Source organism: Chelon labrosus (genome assembly GCF_963514085.1).
Source record: "Chelon labrosus genome assembly, chromosome: 17".
NCBI classification, from domain to species: domain Eukaryota; kingdom Metazoa; phylum Chordata; class Actinopteri; order Mugiliformes; family Mugilidae; genus Chelon; species Chelon labrosus.
In genome coordinates, this window is record NC_140350.1 from 12,701,198 (window position 1) to 12,724,294 (window position 23,097).

The following is a 23,097-nucleotide window of genomic DNA, read 5'->3' on the forward strand; positions in this document are numbered from 1 at the left end:
CCTTGTGTATCCAGCTGTGTGACCACCTGTGTAACCTTACAGACACTAACTGGTCATGGCAAAGCTGTCATGTCCTATGTAATCTTCTGCATCTCATACATGATCTTCTTAGCGGGATGCATTTTTAGTAGTGAGCCTCTTGAGTCTCTGCCTCACAGTATCCGAGGCAGTACTTCTTTGCAATGTGACGTTTGCACATTTTCAACAAAAGAAGCAGCATGTTTTCATGGTAACACTTGTAAAAAATGTAAAGTTTTCACCTAAAGTGATGCACATCTAGTTCAGTAATGAATAATCAGTTGCGTTAATTTAAAGGGGAATTACTGTTTTTTACAACCTGGACCTTATTTCTGGCATAAAATACGATCGTTTACTCACCCATATAACTTTGGTGTCATTTGGAGTCGTATATTCATATAGTGGGAGTGACTGGGGCACCGAAACGCAGCCTCTAAATATCGTATTATCTGCCGTGAAACTCTTTCATTTCACCAATATTTTGTTATGATACGCTAGTGCTATTCCCCTTTGAATCTGGAGTTACCTGTTATCATCATCTGGGTTCTGTAGATTGACCTACTAACCTCTGCCCTGGATGATGTCATCTCTGAGCGCGGCGCGCACCCGCAACGGTCGGCTTGTTTACCTGTAATTTGCTACTGCTAGTTTTTTTTGCAACATGGCTGAATATTTTTCCTATTCTGAGGTCGTGGACGACGACTTTGTTTATGATGGACGTCCTTACCGCTTTGAGCCAGAGTATACGGATGAGGAGCTCGTTGAAAGGAGGATGCGGAGGCAGAGAGAGGAACAGCTGGCCAAAGAACAATAAAACGCTGCATGTCCGCGAATAGATAACAGGTAACTCCGAGCTCAACGGGGAATAGCACTAGCGTATCATAACAAAATATTGGTGAAATGAACGAGTTTCGTAGCAGGTAATGCGTTATTTATAGGCTGTGTTTCGGTGCCCCATTCACTCCCACTATATGGATATATGTGGCACTCCACTGGATCTAAATATCGTCTGAACGACTCCAAATGACACCAAAGTTATATGGGTGAGTAAACAATGGTATTTTATGCCAGAAATAAGGTCCAGATTGTAAAAAACGGTAATTCCCCTTTAATTATTTTTGAGGTTTTTAAGTGTTCCTGCTAATTCTGCGGCAGTCCCCTAAGAACTCCCACTCGCTGTTTAAAGTTCAGACTTTTTAGGAATGGAACACCAAACAGTTTACAGGAAACACATGTTCGGATTTGGCATGTTTTAATCGAAGCCAGGCGTTAGTCAAATCTACAGGGAAGAGAAAGGAGAACAGAAAAATTGGGCTAAAAATGTCCTTTGCAAGTATTCATCACCAACGTTCCTGCATAAATCTTTAGTTTACCTCCAGAAAATGTGTAAAGCAAACAGTTTGGACTTTGAAAATGTCTGTCTGACTGAGTACTTTCTTATTTGTTATTGTACCATCACCATGTTGCTAGTTCTCCGAAATTACTTTGGAAACTATTTTAATAACTTATAAGAATTATGCAAAAATAAAAAAATGCCAGCGCTATAATGAACTGAAATCATCCCTTATATTTAAACTTGCATTAATGTGATCCCAAGTCTGCAATTATCAGTCGTGCTCAACTGGCTTACAAGGTGACTCAGCTAATCAAAACTGTGGACTGCCTCCATCCATCCTGTATTCCCAGCCATACATCATAGCTCTACCGCTCAGTTGAGCTCCAGTCCTGGTATAAAGGTCAGTAGCTCCAGGCTGTCCGTCTGTCTGCCTGCATTTCACTCTCTTTCTCCGCTTCTTGAATGCCTAAATAAGAAAGGTTAGTAGACTCAGCTGCTCTTGCCTGAAAGGTCATGTGGGAGAGCATCCAGGATGCTCTTACATTCTTATCAGTATTATTTGTTCAGCGGTGCTTTGGCAAAAGCTATTTTGACTTTGTGTTATCTGTATATGTCTGCCGGCCACGCAGCTATACTTATGGGATAACTGTTCGGATGCTGAACTGTATGAGGTGGGAGGCACAAATCCAAATGATTGTGCGAAAGCTCGCCTTGATTATCTTGATTATTAGCCAGCAAGAGGAAATAATGTGTTGCTAATTGTGTAGAGGCAGATGAGCCAGGTGTGGCATTGCTGTACATCTTTTATGCTGAGATGTATAGAACTGTACCAATTTTTTTTTGTCTCTAAAAGTAAATTGAGGGCCCCCGTGGGGGTCATATCTGTTGGAGGGTTCTTGTTCCTCTTGTCACAGAAGACAAGAGCCATAGCCTTGAGTCCTCCATTCTCTTCTGCTGGCTGGCTTCCTTCCCCATCTATTCCTCTGGGTTCTGTCTTAAATTAGGCTCTATTGTCACTTGTTTCAACCTCACTGGCATTTATTTCACGCTCCTTGTTTTTGTGATGGGTATTTTTTAAATTAAACCTATTACAAATGTGTTGGTTGTAAACTGTAAGGCAGCGTTCGTATTAATATGCATCGCTAAATGAATAATAAATCATAAGATCATTACGAAAAATAAGTCGACAGTGTGAAGCATGATAATGAATTATTTGTGACCCTTGTTAGCCATAGGAACGAAACAGCTTGAAAGTAGCACCCTGATAAGCTACCATCTCTGTACACTTCTACCAAACCTGGCTTTGAAATGTGCTGTAGACCTAACAGCATAATAATAATTGTGTAGAAAGAGCCTAGTTGCATCGTGGTCCATGCTGCTGTCTTTGCTACAGACACTGTATTTGGTTACTGCTTTTAACATTTCCTACAGAAAACGGTATGACAATGATTGCTTTGTGATTCTGCCTGGCAGTTCACACACAAGCCACCTGCTGCTGTCCTTCTCGATGTGCGCAGGAATCTGCTCATGAAAATATGTGAAGGCGCCGATGGTGCCAGGCCCCCCCCCCCCACACACACACACACACACGCACAAGCCCTCTGCACTGTGGACATTAAACAACAGGCCTAATCTGACTTGAGCATGCCCTCATCTTGGAGGAGAAGTTCTGCTCAATCATTTTTTTTAAATCCACTTTTATTTAACTTGAAATTAAATTTTCAGCCAAAACATAGAGAGGTCCAGACCTCAGTGATGTTATAGCTAGCTATGGGTATGGTTGAGTAGTTTACTCTGGCTGTATGTTTAGCTTTGTTGCCGTGCTGCAGGATGAATTTACAACCAGCCTCCTTGATGGTAATGTGTGATGGATAGAAATCTCCATTTAAAGTGCCTTTTGCACACTTATGTATATTATCTGAATCGAGCTAAATAAAGAAAAGCTAATTTTAATTATGTCATTATTTTATAATGTCATCCAGACGAGAGCATCGCCGCCCTGGCTTAGCCTTAGCATGTCAGTCAAGGGGGAGGACAATTAAAGTGACCCCGCTCTCCGTGAGAGATGGAGCACAATTGAGCAAACGAAAGGAGGGGGGGATGATCAAGATAAACTTGAAAGACTGGGGAGCACTAGGAGACAGCGAGAATATGAAAAGGAGAGACAAAGAACGTGGAAATGCCACCCTTCAGGGATCAACTGGAGGAGGAAACGTGACAGAGAGCGGGGAGAACGGAGCGAAGGGAATTGAGTGGAATGGATGTGAACTGGAAAAGACAGAGCAAGAAGCCGAAAGTAGGAGAAAGAGCCGAGTTGAAGTGAGGGAAGGTCCTAAATTTAGACATGGAAATCAGGAGAGAACAGCTGCCTCCTTCCCTCAGGAGATACATTTAAATCAGGTCTGGGTGGCCAGAGGGGAGAATGGAAGAACCTACTCCACCGGCCAATTAGGTGCACAGAACAGTGCAGTGTTCTAATATAACCATCATCGTGGCCCCTTTGGCCCTCTCAGTCCCACTGGACGTGTAGCACCAGAAACTGACGCGGGGCTTAGACAGAGGGATCCCCGGACTATTGTAAATTTGTGTAGGCACAAGGACCACTGGAGAGGAGAGGAGAGGAGAGGAGAGGAGAGGGATGAAAAAAGAAATCTTGATATGCAGATAGATTTTTGTTTGTGTCCATCCAAATAAGTCGACATCTTTACAGTGGCGGCTTCTGTTCTGCCATATCTTATCTTATCACACTATAGGCAGGGTATTTATCTTTTTAAACACATGACTCATGCAGTACAATTCAAATGCAACTGTATTATCTGCGCTTGTTTCCTGGTCTTCGGTGAGAATCTGAATAGATCAATCATATTTTGAAAGCTCCCATTTTCCCCTCCGAGGCACGTCCATTAAATCACTCAAATCTTACTTTCTTGTGTTTATTTGTAAAAGGAGATCATTTGGCAAACAAACCAGTGTATTATGTTTTTCCCATATGAGTGAAGGGTTGACAACAAAACAAGCATTCACGTCCCCAGAGTGTCTCCGGCTTGAATGGCATTTTGCAATGACACATCCACCGCAGTAATGAACTAAAATTACACTGTGCAAAAAAAAAAAAAGAAAAAGCACAGCATTGCTACCATTTGGCATGACTGTTAACTTCTCTCTTTGGCCGGCACAAAAGAAATAAAACGTATCACACTGGGCTGTGCGTCGCCCCGCGCACGAGTGAGAAAAATGAGAAAAAAGTAAGTGATTTAAAGAGGAGAAGTAATAAAGAGAGCAAGGGCAGGCGCAGGAGAACGGTAAATCGCTGGCAGATCATGCTTCATGCAAAACTTCCATGAATAAAACATATTCCTAGCCCCCCATAGCTCAGATCCATTTTTCCTCCTCTTCCCTCTCTATCTCTCACACGCATGATTAACCTCAGGAGGCCTTAATCAACACTGGAAATGACCCGTGCTCCTTGACTTACCTCTCTCTACCTCTCCTCTCCTCCTTCACCTCATCTTCTCTCCTCTCGACGCGTCCTTCTCCGCAGGTTTCTCCGTAATAGGGTTTGCCTCACCTGCTAACCCAGTAGACAAACCCTATCTGAGGGTATGTTTATCTTACCTGTGCAATAATTAACTGCTGTGAGGAAAAATGCTAAGTTGCAGATGGAATCATTTAAAAATGGGGGAAAACCATTAGTGTTTCAAGCTGAGTCTCTTGGAAATGGTCATAGTGGTATTTAAAAATCTTTAATCTTTCTTTATATATGTTTTCCTTTGCTTCATTTTTTCCCCTGATCCTTTCCCGAGGGAGGTATGGTGGTTTGAGACGTGAGAACTGTGGATGAATAATCTGCTTTACCATTCATACAGTCTTTAAAATCTGTCCTCGGGGGATGGGGACAGGGATAGATTTATGGTTATTATTATTATTATTTACTTGCTCCCTCAGCCTCCCTCCGCACGCGAATAAACCACACACCTATATGCAACAGTGCGAGCTGTCCAGAGTCCTGAAAACTGGCAGGCAGCTGTTGACGAGGCAGTCGCAAAAGTGAGCTGTCCGCGGTGCTGAAAACCAGCTCCGCTCAGTTTGGAGCTCACACAGGATTATATACTATTACTCACTTCATCTGTCTGTTTCTCTCTCACAGCGTGCGGGGCATTACACGCATCAACATCCACACATGCGCACAGGTCCACGGAGAGCGGTTTTTAATTGGTCTTCCCTGTGTAGCAAAGGTTTCAGGGTCGGTACTGCGGGCTAAATGCCTCCTGTGTGTTCAGTGTTAGGGTCCAATTTAGCACACAGTAGTGACTGGCCAGCCTTCCTGAACATTTGCTTTGTAATTAGGGTGTTAAGCTTTTTTTCCTCCAACCCCCCTCCCGAAACAGAAACCAGACTTTCTCTCTTTGTCCTGCACTATGAGGTTTACTTCTACAGCAGGAGAAGAGTATTTTCTTGATGAACACCAAATGACCTTTTAGTGAAGCTGTTTTATTTTATAGGATTATTCTGAACCGGATTGTATCAGGCGGATTTAATTACTAAAGCAAACTTGCATATCAAGCAATCAAAAATGTGCCATCTGCCTCACGCCGTCTATCTCTGAGTCTTCCTCCCGCTCCCTCCTGATGCGTCCTCATCTCCTCTAACGTGTCTCTCTCTTTTGTGGCATGTTGCAGGTGTCAGCGGCCAGTATCCTCTGGTTCAGAATGTGACCGTGACAGAGGGAGGGACGGCGAACCTGACCTGCCGTGTGGAGTATAATGACAACACCTCCCTCCAGTGGTCAAACCCGGCACAGCAGACCCTCTTTTTTGGGGACAAGAAAGGTGAGCCGGAGATTGGCAGACACTGGAACCCTTATGACAGCTGCATCCTTTAAAAGTATTCCCTGTGTTCGGTTTGTGGTGCGAGAGAAATGCACAAAGCCAGACTTGTTTTTTTTTTTTAGGTTAGGAAGAACAAGCTAAAAGCCCTCCCTTTTCCTGTGTGTTTGTCACTTGAATAAGCTGCTGTCTTTGTTGTGTCATGGCATCTGTCCCACATTTCATGTGTTTGTGTTTCCTGTCGGTGCCCCTGTTTTCATAGCAAGTGCTTTCACAGTACAGAGAGACTATACACATACACCCGTGCCTGTTTTTATGTCTGTCCTGCGGGGATGGACAACACGTGGCGAGGGCTGTAATGGTACATGCATTCGTCCTGAACTGCTCAGTTTGGTATGAAATTCCCTCGGTTCTGTTCTCCCTGAAATCCAAACTATTTCCGTCAGAAGTTTATTTATGTCTATATGTTTGCGCTCCCCCGAAACGAAAATTCTGCAGCGCGAGCTCCATCCAAAAAGTTTTGGCAGTGCACCAGTAGTGGCTATTATTATTCTTTTACTTTATCCTTCAGCCTTCCACACACCCACGCTCACAGACAAGCTAAGTGATAAGGAGCGTTTTGGTAGATACAATACATCGGGCCCGCTCTGTTTCTGGCTTGTTTTGCCGAGAACACGATGACCAGCCGCGAGCGTGACCTGCCACAAACAGTTTGAGGGCTTTAATGCTTCTGTTTGTTTGCGCAGTCCGCTTTACTTCACTGTCAGAATTGTCAGTACTGTTGGTAGCTGTAGTTGCTTTGGTGTTTGCTTTTAATGATTTCTTGGCACCTTAACACCAAGCGTGATCAGCGAAACACTGAATCAGGTTTTACTACGTCCAATGAAAAGCCGGCGGTGGATCGAGGTGGTCTATTCTAATCTCTGCCCAATTTGAAAGATCACAGTCCAAAGTTTAAAACTGTTGTTCACATCAAGTTAGAACATCAGCCCACACACTCTCAAAGTCAGCCGTTCACCCCGCTGTGCAAGTGCCCTTCACTGCAGATCTGTACTACTTAGCTCATACTGCCTCTAGCACATACAGTGCACTACATTATGAATTAAATTTCAGCTAAGAGAACAAACCCAATTACCAGAGCCTTGAATGCAGCAGAATTATGGCCTTGTGTATAATTGATGGTGTGAGAGCACTAAATTGGTTACAGATATTCAAAGACCAGTGATCGAATACAGTGGTGCAGCCACTGGCAACCTTGTTAGCTATTTGGAGTTTTTTTTCTATTTGTTTTCCAAGGTACTGCAGTTGTACGGCCAATTAAAATCCACATATACTGTAGCCTACTGAAACATTTTTTAGCACGACTACGGGAGAATTGTGGAGCACACCGTATTTCCCTTAATAATGCACCAATATGGACTTCACTTGAAAGCAGAGATTTTCCAGCTCAATGCTGTGTGGTAAGAAAGTTACTACAAGTCAAAATAAGTCTACCTGTTAAACTCAGCCCTATTGTTCCAATATGCACATATGCACCAATCAGGCATAACGTTATGACCACCTGCCTAATATTGTGTAGGTCTCCCTTGTGCCTCCAAAACAGTTGGGACATGGTCCTTCTGAGGGTCTCCTGTGGTGTCTGGTAAAAGGATGTTGTTAGTGGGGGGCCTTTGGGTCCTATGGGTTGAGGGGAGGGGCCTATGAGGATCATCCCACAGATACTTGATCAGTTTGGGATCTAGGGAATTTGGAGGCCAGGTCAACACCTTGGGCTGTTCTTCATGTTTTTTTTTTTTTTGTGCCTGTGTCAGGCTGCATCCTGCTGGGGATAGGTGCTGCCATCAAGGAGTGTCATTGCTATGGGGTGGGGGTGCCTGGTCTGGTCTAGGTGGGTGGTACATGTCTAAGTAACATCCACATGAATGCCAGGTCCAAAGGTTTCCCAGCAGAACATTGTATTGTCACAAGATGGTCAATGTTATTCACTTCTCCTGTCAGAGGTCATAATGTTATGCTTGATCGGTGTATAAGCACCTCTTGTGATATTTAACAATGCTAAATAAACTAACATAGAGTTCTATAACGTCTATAATTTCAATACTAAAGTGAAGAAAGGATGTTTTATAATACAGATATCGGTTGGCCAATGTCATTGACCGAGCTCGGCCTTGATTAGATATTGTTATTCTGTTTTGTGAAAAGATTCTTTGGGTCATTTAGATATGGTATCATCACATTGTGATGAAGTGGAGCATCCTCCATAATTTACAATGCTCTGTCTGCAGTAGCGCTCCCACACAGATATGCTTGTGAAATACATTGTTGGAAAGTTAATAATCAATGACCCCATCATTTTCCATTTTTCAATACCACTGTCGTGTCACTCAGCTTGCTTTGGTAGCTCTGTAGCTAGCCAGCTACAGTATATACATTTAAAGTTATCAGATAAAGCAATACCAGAATTGTTTTACTTCACTTGTTATCGACCTAAAAACATCCAGTATTGGTCAGGCTTTAGTAATAATCAACCTTGTTACCGTTTCACCCCGCTTGCAGTGAAAAAGCAAGCAGAAAAGCTCTGCACAATAAACCATTTACATGCCAGAGATCTGCGTAGGCCCATGGAGAAATCCGTTCCATTAAATTAATGCTGCCCGTGTTATCTTTGCACACACTCACAGACACGGCGATGCACACACACACAAGCATCCTAACAAGCACACACGTGTGCAAACCCCGGGTGTGGCAGGAAGCCGCCAATGTTTTAATGGCTAATAAGTACAAAGGGTTTACTCCTGACCTTTCACACCATCTTCAGTAAAGTCCCCATAAAGAGGATTCATGGGCGTTATTTCGCCGGTTCATGCCTGCTGAAATGATTGTGCCCAGTGAGTCTCTCAGCTGTATTAGTCGAGTGTAATAGAGTATGAATCACACTCTCTTGTAAGTGTCTGGATTAAGCACATATGGGATTTACACAGTCTTCTTCCATTATCGTGCTTCCCACTGGGCTTCCATGTCCATTTGTGTGTTAACGTGCTGCATGTGTGTGTGTGTGTGTGTGTGTGTTTGCATCCATTTACTGCGTGTGTCTGAATTTTTGCATACAGCAAGTGGAGGCATGCAAGTGCAAAGCATTTCAATCTTCTGCCATTTTCATTTTCACTTACCCACCTTTTTTCGGAAAGAGCGGCAGTAAAAAGCTGAATTGAACATCAAATTCAACAGTTGATGTTCTCTGCAGGTTATTCCATATCACACCAGGGGTCGAGCTTGGGGGTCTATTTCATGGCATTTCCAGTGCAGGTCTCTGAGATTGGAAATGAAAAACCAGCCGAGGACTCTCTTATTATCAGAAAAGCAAAGGGATACTACTGGGTCCCCAGAACTGTGTTGCTGTCTTGCACTGGCCGTGTGTGTGTGTGTGTTTGTGCGCTTTGGGGAGTTGTCTTGCTGAACGTAGCAAATTCAGATGCACATGCTGATGGGAGCACTGAGATGGTGAGTGTTTCCAAAGTGCCACTGGCAGTGTGAGAAAGGAAAGATGTCTCAGCTGCAAACGCCTTTGAGCGCAGTGGGTTTCAGATTAATTTTCCGTGCTGCCTGTTGGGAAGGCAAAGATGGGGATTAGGGCAAGAACACAGTTGCTCAAAAATACAACCCCAACTCACCAACTGCTTGCTCTGTTAGAAAAATATCAGGTTTTCTTCATGTAAGCACACAAGAATTAATCATTTTATTCTTTTGAAATACAGTATGTCTTTTTGGAGGTTATAGGTTTGCTTGTCCTTAACGTAATTCCCGTGTGTGTGCACATCTATCCAGAAATCTATAATGCTCGTTGTCTAATTCAGCAGGTTGTTGACTGTGCGCCTGCTTGTGCCACACCACAAAAGAGTGTCACTTCCATCCTCTATTAAAGTCGCGGCCATGGAGCATTAGCATAAACATATTGCCTTTTTTTCAAAGACAAACGCAGCAACTGACTCCATTACGGTCCTTTGAGTGGTGCCGGTTTCGCGGCTGTTGTTGTTTAATGTCAGGGCTGAGACTCACCTCTAAGACGTTTTAGTCGGATGAAAGAGACTCCTCTTGTCTCCCGTCCTCTCAAAGGTGCCGGCTGTGAAGAGTTGTTTGAATTTCAAATAAGTCATTGTCCCAAAAGTAGCCAATTTTGTCCTTTCCATCACTTACTACTGAGGGACTTAAGCTGTGCTGTGACAGAGAGAGAGAGAAAGAGAGAGCGAGAGATGAGCAGTGGGCAAGAGGGACTCTCTCTTTTATAAGATTCAAAGGAAGCTAATATCTCTTTACAAATTGCTCTTTTGGTTTCATGTAATTTGAGACTTGATAATAGCTTTATTTCCTGGATGGAGAAATTTTGCAATGAGGCGTAATTACAATTCATTCGTTATTCCCATACTAGAAAGGGCCTATGTATAATTACTTTCCAGGCTAAATCTGTGGGCCTATTTAGTGGACGCCTCGTGTGTGAGCATTGGCGAAGGTATGACATTTAAATTACTTATTCAACATGCTTGCTGTAATTTGCTAACCCCTCTTTTTTTTTTTTTTTTTTTTTGCATATGATTTCTTTTTTAACATCCGCGTCTATATTTTAATTTTCAAGCTGTAGTGCTCCCTTGATCCCTTTCTCTAATCTTTAAATAATCTGTCCATCTTTTCTTGAGTCCGAGAGGATTGCGGCTTACATTTCTTATAAACATCATAAAGTTCTTACCCACCTTCAGTTAGAGCTAGGTGTGTTATAGCTTTGTCCAAAGCGTGACTAATGAAGCAAGCGATTGTGTTGGTGGCTACATGGAAGCAAAAGATGGTGTCAGTATTTCTCAGGTTGAGTTTTAGTAATTGACAGTGTGGCATTTGGGTGCAGGTCATCTTGTCTTGGGAGAGTCTGGTAGCTCTGCAGGATAAAACAGTGACAGACTGTACTGCCTTGGCAGTGTACTCTGTCTCCAAGAGGTACATTTTATTTTGGAATTGATTGCTTGGCTGGTCAGGGATCTGCATGTTCTGGAAACTCTTGCCTTTGTTTGCGTGACCAAATGACGGTTTCTAATCTGATCTTTTTTTTTAGTGTATAATCCAAAAGTTAATTGGCTGATCGAAAGATTTTTGCATTTAGCTGATTAACACCAGCATTATCAGGCAATTACGCTGTAGCATACAATTAACATGACATTTGGCACTTCATTAGATTTAACATCATTCTGACAAAATGTATTATTGATGTTTGAATGTGAGTTTTGCGGCCTCTTCCGTGGTCTCGAGTTAGACTCAGCTTGAATCATGCTGCTGAAAAGACAAATTAGACAGAAAAAGGTCACATTTCCTCCGACGCTTTCAACTCAGTTTGAACTTGAGTCGGCTGAAGAGTACCACTTGCATAAACTGGTAGTAGTATGCAGTTTTTCATATATGCAGGGCTGCAAAATGCAGTATTTAATCTTACTAAAAGTTACTGGAAATAAACCTGTGTTGTATATCCGTAAAAGGCCGCTTACTCTGACTCAGAACGCAACATTATTAGAAGGTCTACAAACAAACTCTTCACAACTTGCAAATGCACTGGAGAGCAGTGTTATCATGCTAGCCGTTAGCATCTGCTGCAGAGAGTCTTTGTGGAGTTCTTTTCTGAAAGACAACAGATAAGGAAACAACAACTGCCGGCACTCTGGCTACCAACCAAGAATCAGACAGGAATCGCAGGAGTAGTCTAAACGCTCGCAATGCTGCGTTGTTGTTTGGAGGTGAGATAGCTGGAAGATCTTCTCTGCTGAGTTTGTGTTAGGCCCTTTCATTTTTTTTTTACAGCACTTGCATCTTGTTGGGTCTCTTTTTAAAGAATTCCCACACCACTGACAACTGGGTTTGAATTTTTTGGGGTAATTTCCTGCACGCCTGGCAGCGGAAGCCACAGTTGTTGGGGATAAACATTGCAACCGTTCAGCATAGTCCATGCAAATGAGAATATTTACACAACTGACGCAGCATTGCAGTCCTACCTCTATATGAACTAAAGGGACTAATTTTCAATATCTGATGGCTGCAGGGTTTGTATTAACTTCTTTTCACTTTAAAACTCAGCCAAAAATGTGATTCGGAATCGCACAGAGGTGCCCTGTAACCTTCATGTATGTACCTGTATGCTAAGAGACATTTGAGCAAACATACATGCATGTTCATGCCGTTTGAAAACCGTACCTCCGGTGGACATGTCAGCCTGTGCCATCTGCAGATTGATTGAATCTGTTTAAACATTAAGATTAGTGTTATGGGTGAACAGCTAAGGGCCAACTGCTCGTTTTTTAGGCCGCCAGCCTGCTGAATATGAAACTGTTCGGGTCCTCAGATGTCAAATATTCAGCTGTCTGAATCAATTTGCTGGCTGTTTGTGGTTGTGTGAGCGTGAGTGTGTGTGTGCAAGCGCATATATATAATATATATATTTATATGTGTGTGTGTGTGTGTGTGTGCATGTGGAATGTCAAGTATTCCACCTCCCCTGTACGCAACCATGAAAGCTTTGATGCATTCAGAGTATCTGTGCCTGAGCAATTTAGAGGATAGGCTTTTAAAAGTTTTTCCAAAGTAAATAACAAAATAAGAAATGCCTGACAGACTTTTTATTAAACAGATAGCAGAACTTACTCTAAAAACTTAATCTTAGCAGGAAAGTTAAACTTTTGAGACAGCTGTCTTTTTTTTTTTTTTTTTTTTTTTTCCCCCTGGAAGAGTGCCTCTATGAAACATCCTTTCATATCGGCCTCAAGATTGGTGCGGTGTTCTCTCTGATAGAAAAAAACCTTGACTGTAAATCTCCAAAGATCCCTAACAAGTCCCTTCTCTCCAAGACAAGGACCATAAAACATGAGAGGAAGAAAAAGGAGAAAAAGGAGACGGAATGTAGGCCTTGGTGGGATAAAGGAGAGGAATTAAGGAGGCATTTTATGAGAGCTTTCAGATGCTGTTATCACCTCTGAAAGACACAGGCAAACTTTTTCTTTGACCTTGAGCATTCTGCGCCTCCTTTCTTTGTCGCCTCCCTTTGCACACGCCTGAGTTGGAGTATAACACTCAGCTTTTGATTAAAAAAAGAAGACGCTTGCTCTGCCTACTTGCGTGAGCAATGTGCTTAGAGGTGCAGACAAGTGTAGTAATTAAAAGCAGAGATCTGTTTAGTTGCCATTGTGTGTTGCCTGTGGATCGGGGGGGAAAAAAAACTAGTGTCAGACAAATGTCAGCTCTGTTTGTTCAGCTGTAGAGCAAGTTGGGTGAGAAAGAGACTAAATTGTCAAATGAAGCAACAGATCCGGCTTATTGCTGTCTTTATTAGCAGAGCCATTTATCATTTACAGAGGGTGCAGAAAAATACCTGAGGCCAATGGGAATAATTAGCTCACAGTTAGTGTCAGACTGATTCTTTCTCCCTTCTGGGAGAAACGTCTACAGCACACAGTCTGGAGTCAGAAGAAGTATTTTATTACCGGAGAGGAAGAGTTGTTTGTGAGGATTATCAAAATGAGGGCGATGCTCTGCAAATATTGTCCACTTTCATGCTAAAGCTTCACATAGTCATTTTGAAGGACGACTGTAGTGGTTATCCCAGGAAAAAATATGTACCTTCTGTTTCTTCTACTCTTGAGATGCAGGAGAAAATGTATTCCTCCTCAAAATACAATAGAGTTTATAGGCAAGAGGGGTCTCCTCACTGACCCGCTTCTCACAAGGACTTAATGAAGTAGGGCTGGTGAAGGTGTCCCACTGAACTCGGCGTGGCAGGTAGAGACTGATGAAAGAAAATCATTTCTGTCACAGGAAAAATCGCCACAAGCCAATTACTGCACGGAGTACGGCCCATTTTACATTTTAAAAAGGCCGGTTTGCCTCGGAAAGGTAGAAGAGGTAATGGGGGTTGAGGGAACGGCTGAGATACAGAGTATACATTAAGCTATTCAATAAGCATTGCATTCTGTTTGCTTCTCTCGCGCCCTATCGCTCCCTCACACACACACACGCACACACACACTCACGCAGACAAATTCAAGTCCCCAGATGGCTTGTTGACAAGGAAAAGAGAACAGCCGCATCCAGACACAGGCAGCTGAATGTATATTCTGAAATTTGCACTTTTCTCATTATAAAACTGTGTCACTTGAATGAGCAAACACCTGCCAAGGTTCTATACTAATACATACTGTCCCTGGGTAGATGAAGGGATGGGGAGGGAGGGGAGACCAGTGCAACGGCAAAGAGGAAAAGGGCAGAAGGAAGAAGAAAGAAAGGAGAATAAAGGAAGGAAGTGAAAACGTGCAAACATTATAGGCTAAAATTGAGTTTAGACCCGTGACTGTTTGCTCATGAATGAACTCTGTGTGTCCATACAGTAAAAACATCCCTAATGTAATTACCACCCGTACGCGCACACACACGTCATGTTGCCTTACCTGCTGCTTTTAATGATAAAGAAGAGCAGGCGGGGGGAAAAAAAAACTGCTTGATATGCAGCCAAATTGGATATGTGGGTATCTGCTGTATGCCTGCACAAACTATGTACGGTGTACATAAACACAGAGTGTGTGGCCATCTGCGCAGTGATTTTGTTTTGCGAGTTTAGTGAGGCTTTGCTGACATACTGATGAATCAAAAACCATCAGCTGTGTGTGATAATAGACTCCAGGTTTATGTTGGGCTGGGCTGTTTGGACTCTGAAGTCACTTTCTCAATCTTTTGTTCCATTTGTTTTATATAAATTATTGGCTTTTAGTTCTAGTCTGCTAAATCCAAAACCCCTTCGGCACCTTGTCAGAGTTGGAATAGTTCGGCTGCGATCATTATCACTCTGGGATTGTAGAGGAAAGAAATAAAAAAACCTGATTGTATTTCTTTAAACCTATCACAGTCATCTTTGGCGGCACTAAGCTCCGGATGCAGCGGCGATGCCCCCGCAAAGGAGCAGGAGGAAGAGGAAACCTGTTTTGAAATTAAAATGAATTAAAATGGCTAATTCCCCCCGAACGAACACAGAACGTTGACCGTGTGATACGTTTGTCAGCGAAAAAGGCAAACATGGTGGCGTTGTAATCTGGGCCAGAGAGGTGGAGCCTGGCTTTTGTTCTGGAGCAGCTCTTTGGACTGGCCTATACAGATTTCTGGAAATAACAGCTTTGATCAGAACACATCTACATAAAAAGAGGCTTAGATATAAGACTCTGGGGACGTGAGTATACATTTTATGTTTGAGTCGTCCTCAGAAACATCACACATTAGGCTCGTGAAGATGTTTTTTGACAAAAAGTTGAAAGGCTGCGATGATTAAAGGTATAGTGAAATGCTTAAAGAGTGACGGAAATGTGTGATGACACCTAACGCAAAGCTATATACCGAGGACCAGCTTAAACATTTTAAATGTTGCACGACTCACTTGCAATGGCAGATGTGATCAACATGATGCGAGCTGTATATGCCACGTCCAGTGAATGCAGAAACATATTAAACTGATATTGCGAAAGCTGGAGCGGCGTAAACCGGATCAGTGCAAAAATGTGTCAGATACACGCTGATTAACGGTGGTCGTGGGATCTGTTGTTCTTTACGTGAATTCACCAAGAGACAATCCTACCTACCGACCTTTGGACACGTGTGTAGATTGCTAGCTCAGAGGATCTCCGAGGGCAAGCTTTATACTAAATGTCGACATCAGAATCGGACTATCATCTTCAAATGTTGCGTTAACGACTCTGACGTTCACTTGCATCACTTGCATCCAGGAGAATATATTTAATTACATACCCAAACAAAGCATCACAAGCATGCATTATCTCTGTTGTGCAGAGATTCATCTCTTAACATGACATATCCTACATTATACTATGTTCACAGGAATTGATGTGATGGTGATTCTTTATTTTACAGGTCCACAATTTCACAAATTGAAAAACTGGATCTGTTTTCCCTTACTACCGAATATGGTTCTTTCCAGAAAATGAAACTGAAGTTATGGATCCATAAAATGAAGCTTTACTGCACCTGTGCAGAGCATCCAAGCCCACGCATAACTCGTAGAACAATATCGCACTGAGGTGTTGTTCGGTCTAAAACAAGGTAAAAGTCTGTGCAAGACGCCACACATGCATTTTTTTTATTTTTTTATTATTAACTTGACTTATTGGCCTTATGTAACATCGTCACACATGTTGGCGTCTAATCAGTGCAAGTTTCTTTAAGCCTCTTTCACCAGCCGACTGAACGCTTTCCCTTTGAATAAAAAAAGTCACATCTAAATTAAAAGAAACAAGGCATCTTTGACCTTCTCGCCGTGCAGCTTCTCTCTGCCTACGTTTTTCCTTTTCAAACTTGTGCCTTTCTTCTCATCCTCTTCAGAGTGTCTTTTATAAAAAAAAAAAAAAAAGAAAAAAAAAAGAGAGAGAGAGATGGCTGACACTTTCACACTCTGTTCTGTGCCTTTATGAATACAGCACTAGAGCAGACAGCCTCGTGGTTTTTGGTGTTATGGCTGTTTGCCGTTTGTTATCCGACCGGTCATTCAGGGGAACCTCATCCCAGACGGCTCCTCTGAGCTCATGGCCATCAGCACTTGTAATTTGATGAATAATCACCATGCCTCCACTCTGCTTCTGAAAAGAAAAATTTGACAAACCTTTCACCTTCACGTGTCAGGGTGCAGGTTCTGCTGCGATTAAGGCAATGTAATGTTTGAAACCCCCTCTCTCTCACACACAAACGGTAAGCTTCGGGTCCTTAACAAGCAGAATGGACATGAGTTTATTGACCATTTGTCGCAAAAACTTTGATGCTGACAAGTGCAGCTTTGCTCTCCGTCTGAAGAGAGACTAAAGCTCAGTGAGCAAGAAATACGCTCGTACTCGCATTCAGTACGTGGATATAGCAGAATATAAATCTGCCACTCTTTGATGTTGACAACGGCACCGTCCTCCATGAACACATTCAGGACTGTTGGCACTAATGGTCTGTAATGGATGGCGGCTACCTTCACAGACAAATAGCAAAGGATGCGTCCCTCTTCTGTGCACTCTCCGTCGATATCCAACCTTTCACTGAGCGCAGAGTAAGGGAGCAGAGGTTACATTTCTACAGAGAAGAAAAAGCAGCGGTGGACTGTATTTTGTTTTATATTTGATAGAAAATGTGAGTTATGTGTAGTGTTTGTACTTTACTGTATCCTATAGGAATGATGTATACCAGCGGTGTTGCTGTTAGATCTTCTACCACATATTTAAAGTCGACAGAATACAAAGTCGTAGATGCCGCGTTTTAAATAAATCGCGTTCAATAAATCCAGAGTGCATGTCAGAGCTAAAGAAAACAAAAAATAAAAAATAGCTATAAGCTGTGCCCTACTTTTATTTGGTTTTTCGGCCCGTAACTGTGCATGCTCCAGCTGGCGGGTCAGCTGTGGTGGGCAATGATTTGGCCACGTCCGACTCACATCAGCCCAGTCCACTCTCGACTCCCACCTCTCCCCTCGGCTTCAGAAGTGTGCTGCTCTTGATCTGCCTTGAGGGAAGAGGCCTCTCCCCTGTCTTTACGAACTGGATGGATGGATGGACGGATGGAGCTGGTGTCCCAGGAGTTTCTACAGGGATTCTGCATGGCGGATCTTCTCTCGCTTGCCACCTGTGCTGAGCTTGCTGGAGATGGCAGGGTGTCTGATTGTGCACTGGTGCGAACAGAAAAGAAATTCCGCAAGGCATCCAGCTTCCGTCGTTCTGTTCACATGCCTGTGTTTATAGGCGCCACTTTATCTGGACTCCCTGGGAAACCAGTTTCGCTGCTTTCGTCCTGCAATTTCAGCTTCCTCCAGGCTCCGTACCTGTGTCACGTCTCTGCTCCCCCACTGGCTCATTTGGCCTTGTCTTTCCTTGCACTGATTCTCACTGATTTCCTTTCCACATTTTTTTAATTTACCGCCATTATGTCCAAAGAATTAAGAATCTGAATGGAGAAAATAATCATGGCAGGTTTAATAGTCATATACTGACCAACAGGTCTGGCTTTTAAAAGGGCACATTGTTTTTAAAGATAGTTCAAAGGTTTTGAAAATGTATTTTTTGCTGTATTAGTTGTATACTTACCAGTTATGTTATGATTTCATGGTTATATATAACACCTTTCATGTTTCTAAACCCAGCCTGAGTCCATCCTTCCAGGGGGATCAGGATGATCCTTCTTTTTGGCATCAAAACTCTCCTGATCTGTGCCTGCAACTAGTGAAAAAAAATGCAGAGACTCACGATTGGATTTTGAAATCCAGATTCTGAACTGAATGATAAGAATCCTCTGTGATAGTAAAACTGGAGTGTTAAATTATTGGTGTCCATCGCCGTACCATGCAGGTGGTGATTGACTGGACGTTTTGATATTAGGGCTCATTCAATCAAGCTGCTTCCGCGGAGTCGCTTTAGAATCAGGCCCTTTTATTATAAATGTGAATGTAGTGCCATCACAGCTAGTCAACTCGCTCGGTTCTTGTTCTCTTTTCTTTGCTTAAATAGATCAACAAATCTGATTTTTTTTATGTACCCTCAAAGAAGTATCTATCAACGTCCCTCGATCTTTCACGAGCAGCTTCTCAGCATGGGATGTTAAAGAGGGAAAGGATGAAGGCAGCGTTGCACTGCGACAGCTCACGAGCCAGCAACAGTAAATGTATTTTCCTGACATTTGCCTGCTCTTACTTCCTTGCCCAAAGCAAATAAGACAACAGTTGAAATGAAACATTGTTTAACTTGTGCACACTCACAGGTTAGTGGAGCCGCTCGAGTAGACAGAATGAGGTCTGCGGGTGGGAGGAAGGCGAGAAAGACTGACAGAAAGAAAGACAGAGGAGATGTCGTCTAGAATCAGATCACATGCTCTTTGTCTTAGTTTATTCTTTGGGATGCAGCCTATATGTTTGTGTGTGATGCACACATACGGCTTAAAACATAACCGTCTTTTCAGCACAGGCCTCACCATTAGCTGAAGTGGCAGTGCATTAGACTAAAACTAATTCGGTGTTCGTGCATTGACAGCCATGCGCAGTCATACACGCACACACGGAGAAACAGAAATGTACTGTCACCAGTGTAAAGCCTAAAGATATGTCATGTGCCTGTATCTCCGCGTCACGCCTTCTCAGGCTCAGTACACAGCATGTAGAGATAACCGGTGTTGCGAGGAACAGGAAGGGACAGAACAAATGCAACGGTAAATGAGAGAGAGCAGCTGTCGTTTAGTCAGACTGATTACAGCTCTGTTGCCATTTGCTGTAGGTGTTTAGCCTGGAACCAGCAAAGCAAAGCCTTCCATCCCTTGTCAGGCCAAATGACATGAGATAGTGTGCTCACTGACATTTTTCTACAGCTGTCGGTTCTGTGATCACTGTGGCATGCATACGCAGGAAGCTGTAAAAAAAGAATGCAGCTTGTGTGCCTAACACCACGTTTCACTGCGACGTGAAGGGCTAGAAATCCAACCGTGTCGGACATTTATAAAGGTACAGTTGCCAATATGTATCGATCCTTAGCTTCTGCTGCACCCAGTGACTACTGGTCCATTCAGCTTGCATGGGAACACAATCTGAATACCTCTTCATCTGGTACTGGGCTGAGAAAATATATGATAATCAAATTAAATCCCCTAAATGCTTAAGGTATTCAGTAAAATAATTAAGTACTATTGTATATTGTGGAAGTAACCTGAAAAATTCTTTGGGTAACTTTATTTTTGCATCTTTTCTATTTACCCCGCACTTTGACTGTTGGCCTAGAAGTTGGACAGCCTGTAGGCCGGACCAACTTCCCCACCCACGCATTCTTTTGTGGTGAAAAGTTGGACCGAAACTGCTCTGTTGGGAACTGACTATGCTCCGGCAAAGATCTGACAGACGAATCAAACTGTCTGGACGCTCCCATAATGAAATCCAAATGGTGTGTTACCAGACTCCTATTCTGATAAGAATCATTTCTGGCTATGCCAAGCTAGAAGTTGGATGCAGTATATACATTTTTTACAAAATATGTACTGGAATAAGTACAAACCATCCTACTTTGCAATAACACACTGGTTGGAGGACAGTCTTCATTTGTAAAGAGGCGCCAGTCTCTCTCAGAGATTTTTGATAAAGCCCTGGCCTGTATCTTAGTCTTGCTAAGATGCCTTTTAAAACGTCTCAGTTGATATTGGATTGATTGACGCCAGTAATTGACAAATAAAAGCCATAAGAAGTAAATCACAGCGGTTTGTATTATTCAATCAAACATAAGATTTAAAATATAGTAATATTTTGACAATGTCAGTTTATCCAATAATGGATTCCTTATAAAGTTGTGAAAAGCTCTTTCCGAAGTTATTTCCGCTGCTTTAATTGACATCATTGTAATACATAAAATAATATAATGTTAATTGAACCATGTCTGATACGGAGTGTAATTAATTAAAGTTGACACTGCAGTTTGAAATGAAGCTTCATGATTCGCGTGTGGATGAGCGGTTGAGGTTATTTGGCAAAGAAAAACGACTTGCTCAATGGCAGCTTAAAGCTTTAGGATGTTTTAACTGATGTAGTACTTTAGATACCCTGGGTATAATTTCTCCCGATTCAGCAGCCAGTCTTTAAAGCACTCTACAAACAGACTATCTAATGTCTTTTACCTTTCAGATCTATCCACAGAGGCAACGGAACCCTCAATGAGTCTTGTTAGATTTCTCTTTTATTACCATAAGATATCCATTTGTGGCTCAAGTGAAAGAAATTATAAATATTCTGCACATAAAATTCTGCAAAAAAATAAAAAAAAATAAAAAAAAAATCAGTTTTTTTTTTGTGTAACCCAACATTCACAGACACGTGGTACTTGAATGCGGTGAGTTCTGAGTCATGGAGATTAAAAGTGAGGTAGCCTTGGCTGCTCATATTGAACGAGGTTTGTAGAAAGGCATTGTACCTGCAAAAGGTAGGCTTGGCTAAATCTCCGGAGCAGCCAAGGCCACAGAACCAGCATGAATGAAATCTTGCGCACTCAACGATTCCCATGTACAAGCCAGTCTTTTATGTTGTTTTGTATCTGAAAGTACACCCCTAGCACACAACATTTTCGAGGTGCCACCAGATTCTGAAATCTTAGTGCGTTCTCCGACAATAACACAGATATGAAGTCTGTTTTTATTTTATTTTTTATTTTTTTTCAAAGACCGTGGAGTATCTTTCAACCGGCCATCCAATCTCAGCAAATCTATTTCAAATCACACATCTTGCCAAATTCTCATTAGGTCTCTCTCTCTCTCTGGCTGGTATTGCGGTATTGATTTCCATTCCGTTACGTCTTTTGGAAGATTACATTTTCATATAAGTAAATGTCTACAGCCCTTTCCCGCAGAGAAAAGCGTACGAGTAGGGTTTACTGTGGAAGAGTGCTGATGCATTCGTTTTCAGATTGAACTCAAAGTGCCCGGTTAAGGTCGCACTTTCCAATTGCTTATGCATCTAAATCAATTCATACATATGTGCATTGTTTACACTACATAACGTGTTTTGTCTAGAGCAGGTATTATGTTTGGAGGAGGATTTTTATTTTTTAGAACAGTGAACATTTGTCTGTTTTGGCATTGGCAATAACCACACAATAGCAATTCAGAATGAACAGGCAAAATTGTGCATATAGAGCAGTTAAGTTAAGTTCATTTTAAATAATATACTTGGGCTACTGTTAGTGTAGATGCTGGCTTTCAAATTCTTATTGTTTTTGATTATTTTTTTTTTATTAAAGTTTGTAATGTCGCAATAGGAGAAGACTGCTGGTTTAAGACTGCTGTCAATAATGTGCACATACTGTATTTAGCGTCATATAAATGTGGCATAGCGAAATGCTAGCATACCACTTTCGATTTTGCTGTTTACTGCCGATGTGGTCTTGAATCGGTTCATCGTCGTCGTCTGCCTCACCCTGTCTCCTTCGACTGCCTCGTCCACTCTCCTCCTTTCCATTTCCTGTTCATGACTGTGTGTATGTGTGCAGTTTGCCTGCCAATGTGCGTAAACATGCAGAATGCATGCCAAAATAAACTTGTTTTACCAAATGAAAAAGAAGTAAAATACTAAGCAGTCTGTAATGTTTGCTAACTTTCCGCCTCTCTCTGTCCGCAGCCTTAAGGGACAACAGGATTGAGCTCGTGCGAGCGACGTCGTCGGAGCTGACCATCAGCATCAGCGATGTCACGCTGTCTGATGAAGGCATGTACACCTGTTCTCTCTTCACCATGCCTGTCAGAACAGCCAAAGCCTACCTGACTGTCCTAGGTAAGTACGTCAGTAACGACACAGATTCCCTGCGTAGACATTTCTCCTCTGGCTGTCTGGAATAGACAATCCTGCATGTCCCACAATTGCTCGAAACGTGCAGAAATCAGGTGTGACATTACTTGCGCTCATGTTAGAAATGGTAGAAAAAAAGCTGTACTTGTGGCTGTATATGCATTATATTGCTAATGGTAGCATTTAGCAATAAAAACATGTTAAAAGGTTTAATTCAAACTGGGAGCAAAGTTAAGCCATGATTTTTGTGCAGATCCAAGAATATTTGACAGACATCCACCCATCATCCATAACCTCTTATGTTGTAGAGGGTTGCCGGGAGGGGGGCTGCCGCCTATACCAGCTGGCTAGAGCGACAGAAAGAGACAAGCAACCATTCACACCCACATCTATGGCCAATTTAGATTCACGAATGAATTGGAAAGGCTTCTTTTTGGACTGTGGGAGCAGGTCGGAGCACCCACAGTAAAAAAATGAATAACACAATTGGAACATGCATACTCCACTCCCTCTGCACAATCGAACTGCCAGACATTTCTCTAGATTGTTCCATAATAGGA

General features: G+C 42.4%; 1 protein-coding gene across 1 annotated transcript in view; it reads left to right on the forward strand.

Moving 5' to 3' along the window:
- Window positions 1-23,097, forward strand: part of cadm2a (cell adhesion molecule 2a) — a 205,005-nt gene that overhangs the window by 140,608 nt on the left and 41,300 nt on the right. Inside the window, exons 2-3 of the mRNA XM_084564606.1 lie at window positions 6,034-6,183; window positions 22,370-22,522. Coding sequence (XP_084420732.1) covers window positions 6,034-6,183; window positions 22,370-22,522 — 303 coding nt within the window. The remainder of the gene's footprint in view (window positions 1-6,033; window positions 6,184-22,369; window positions 22,523-23,097) is intronic.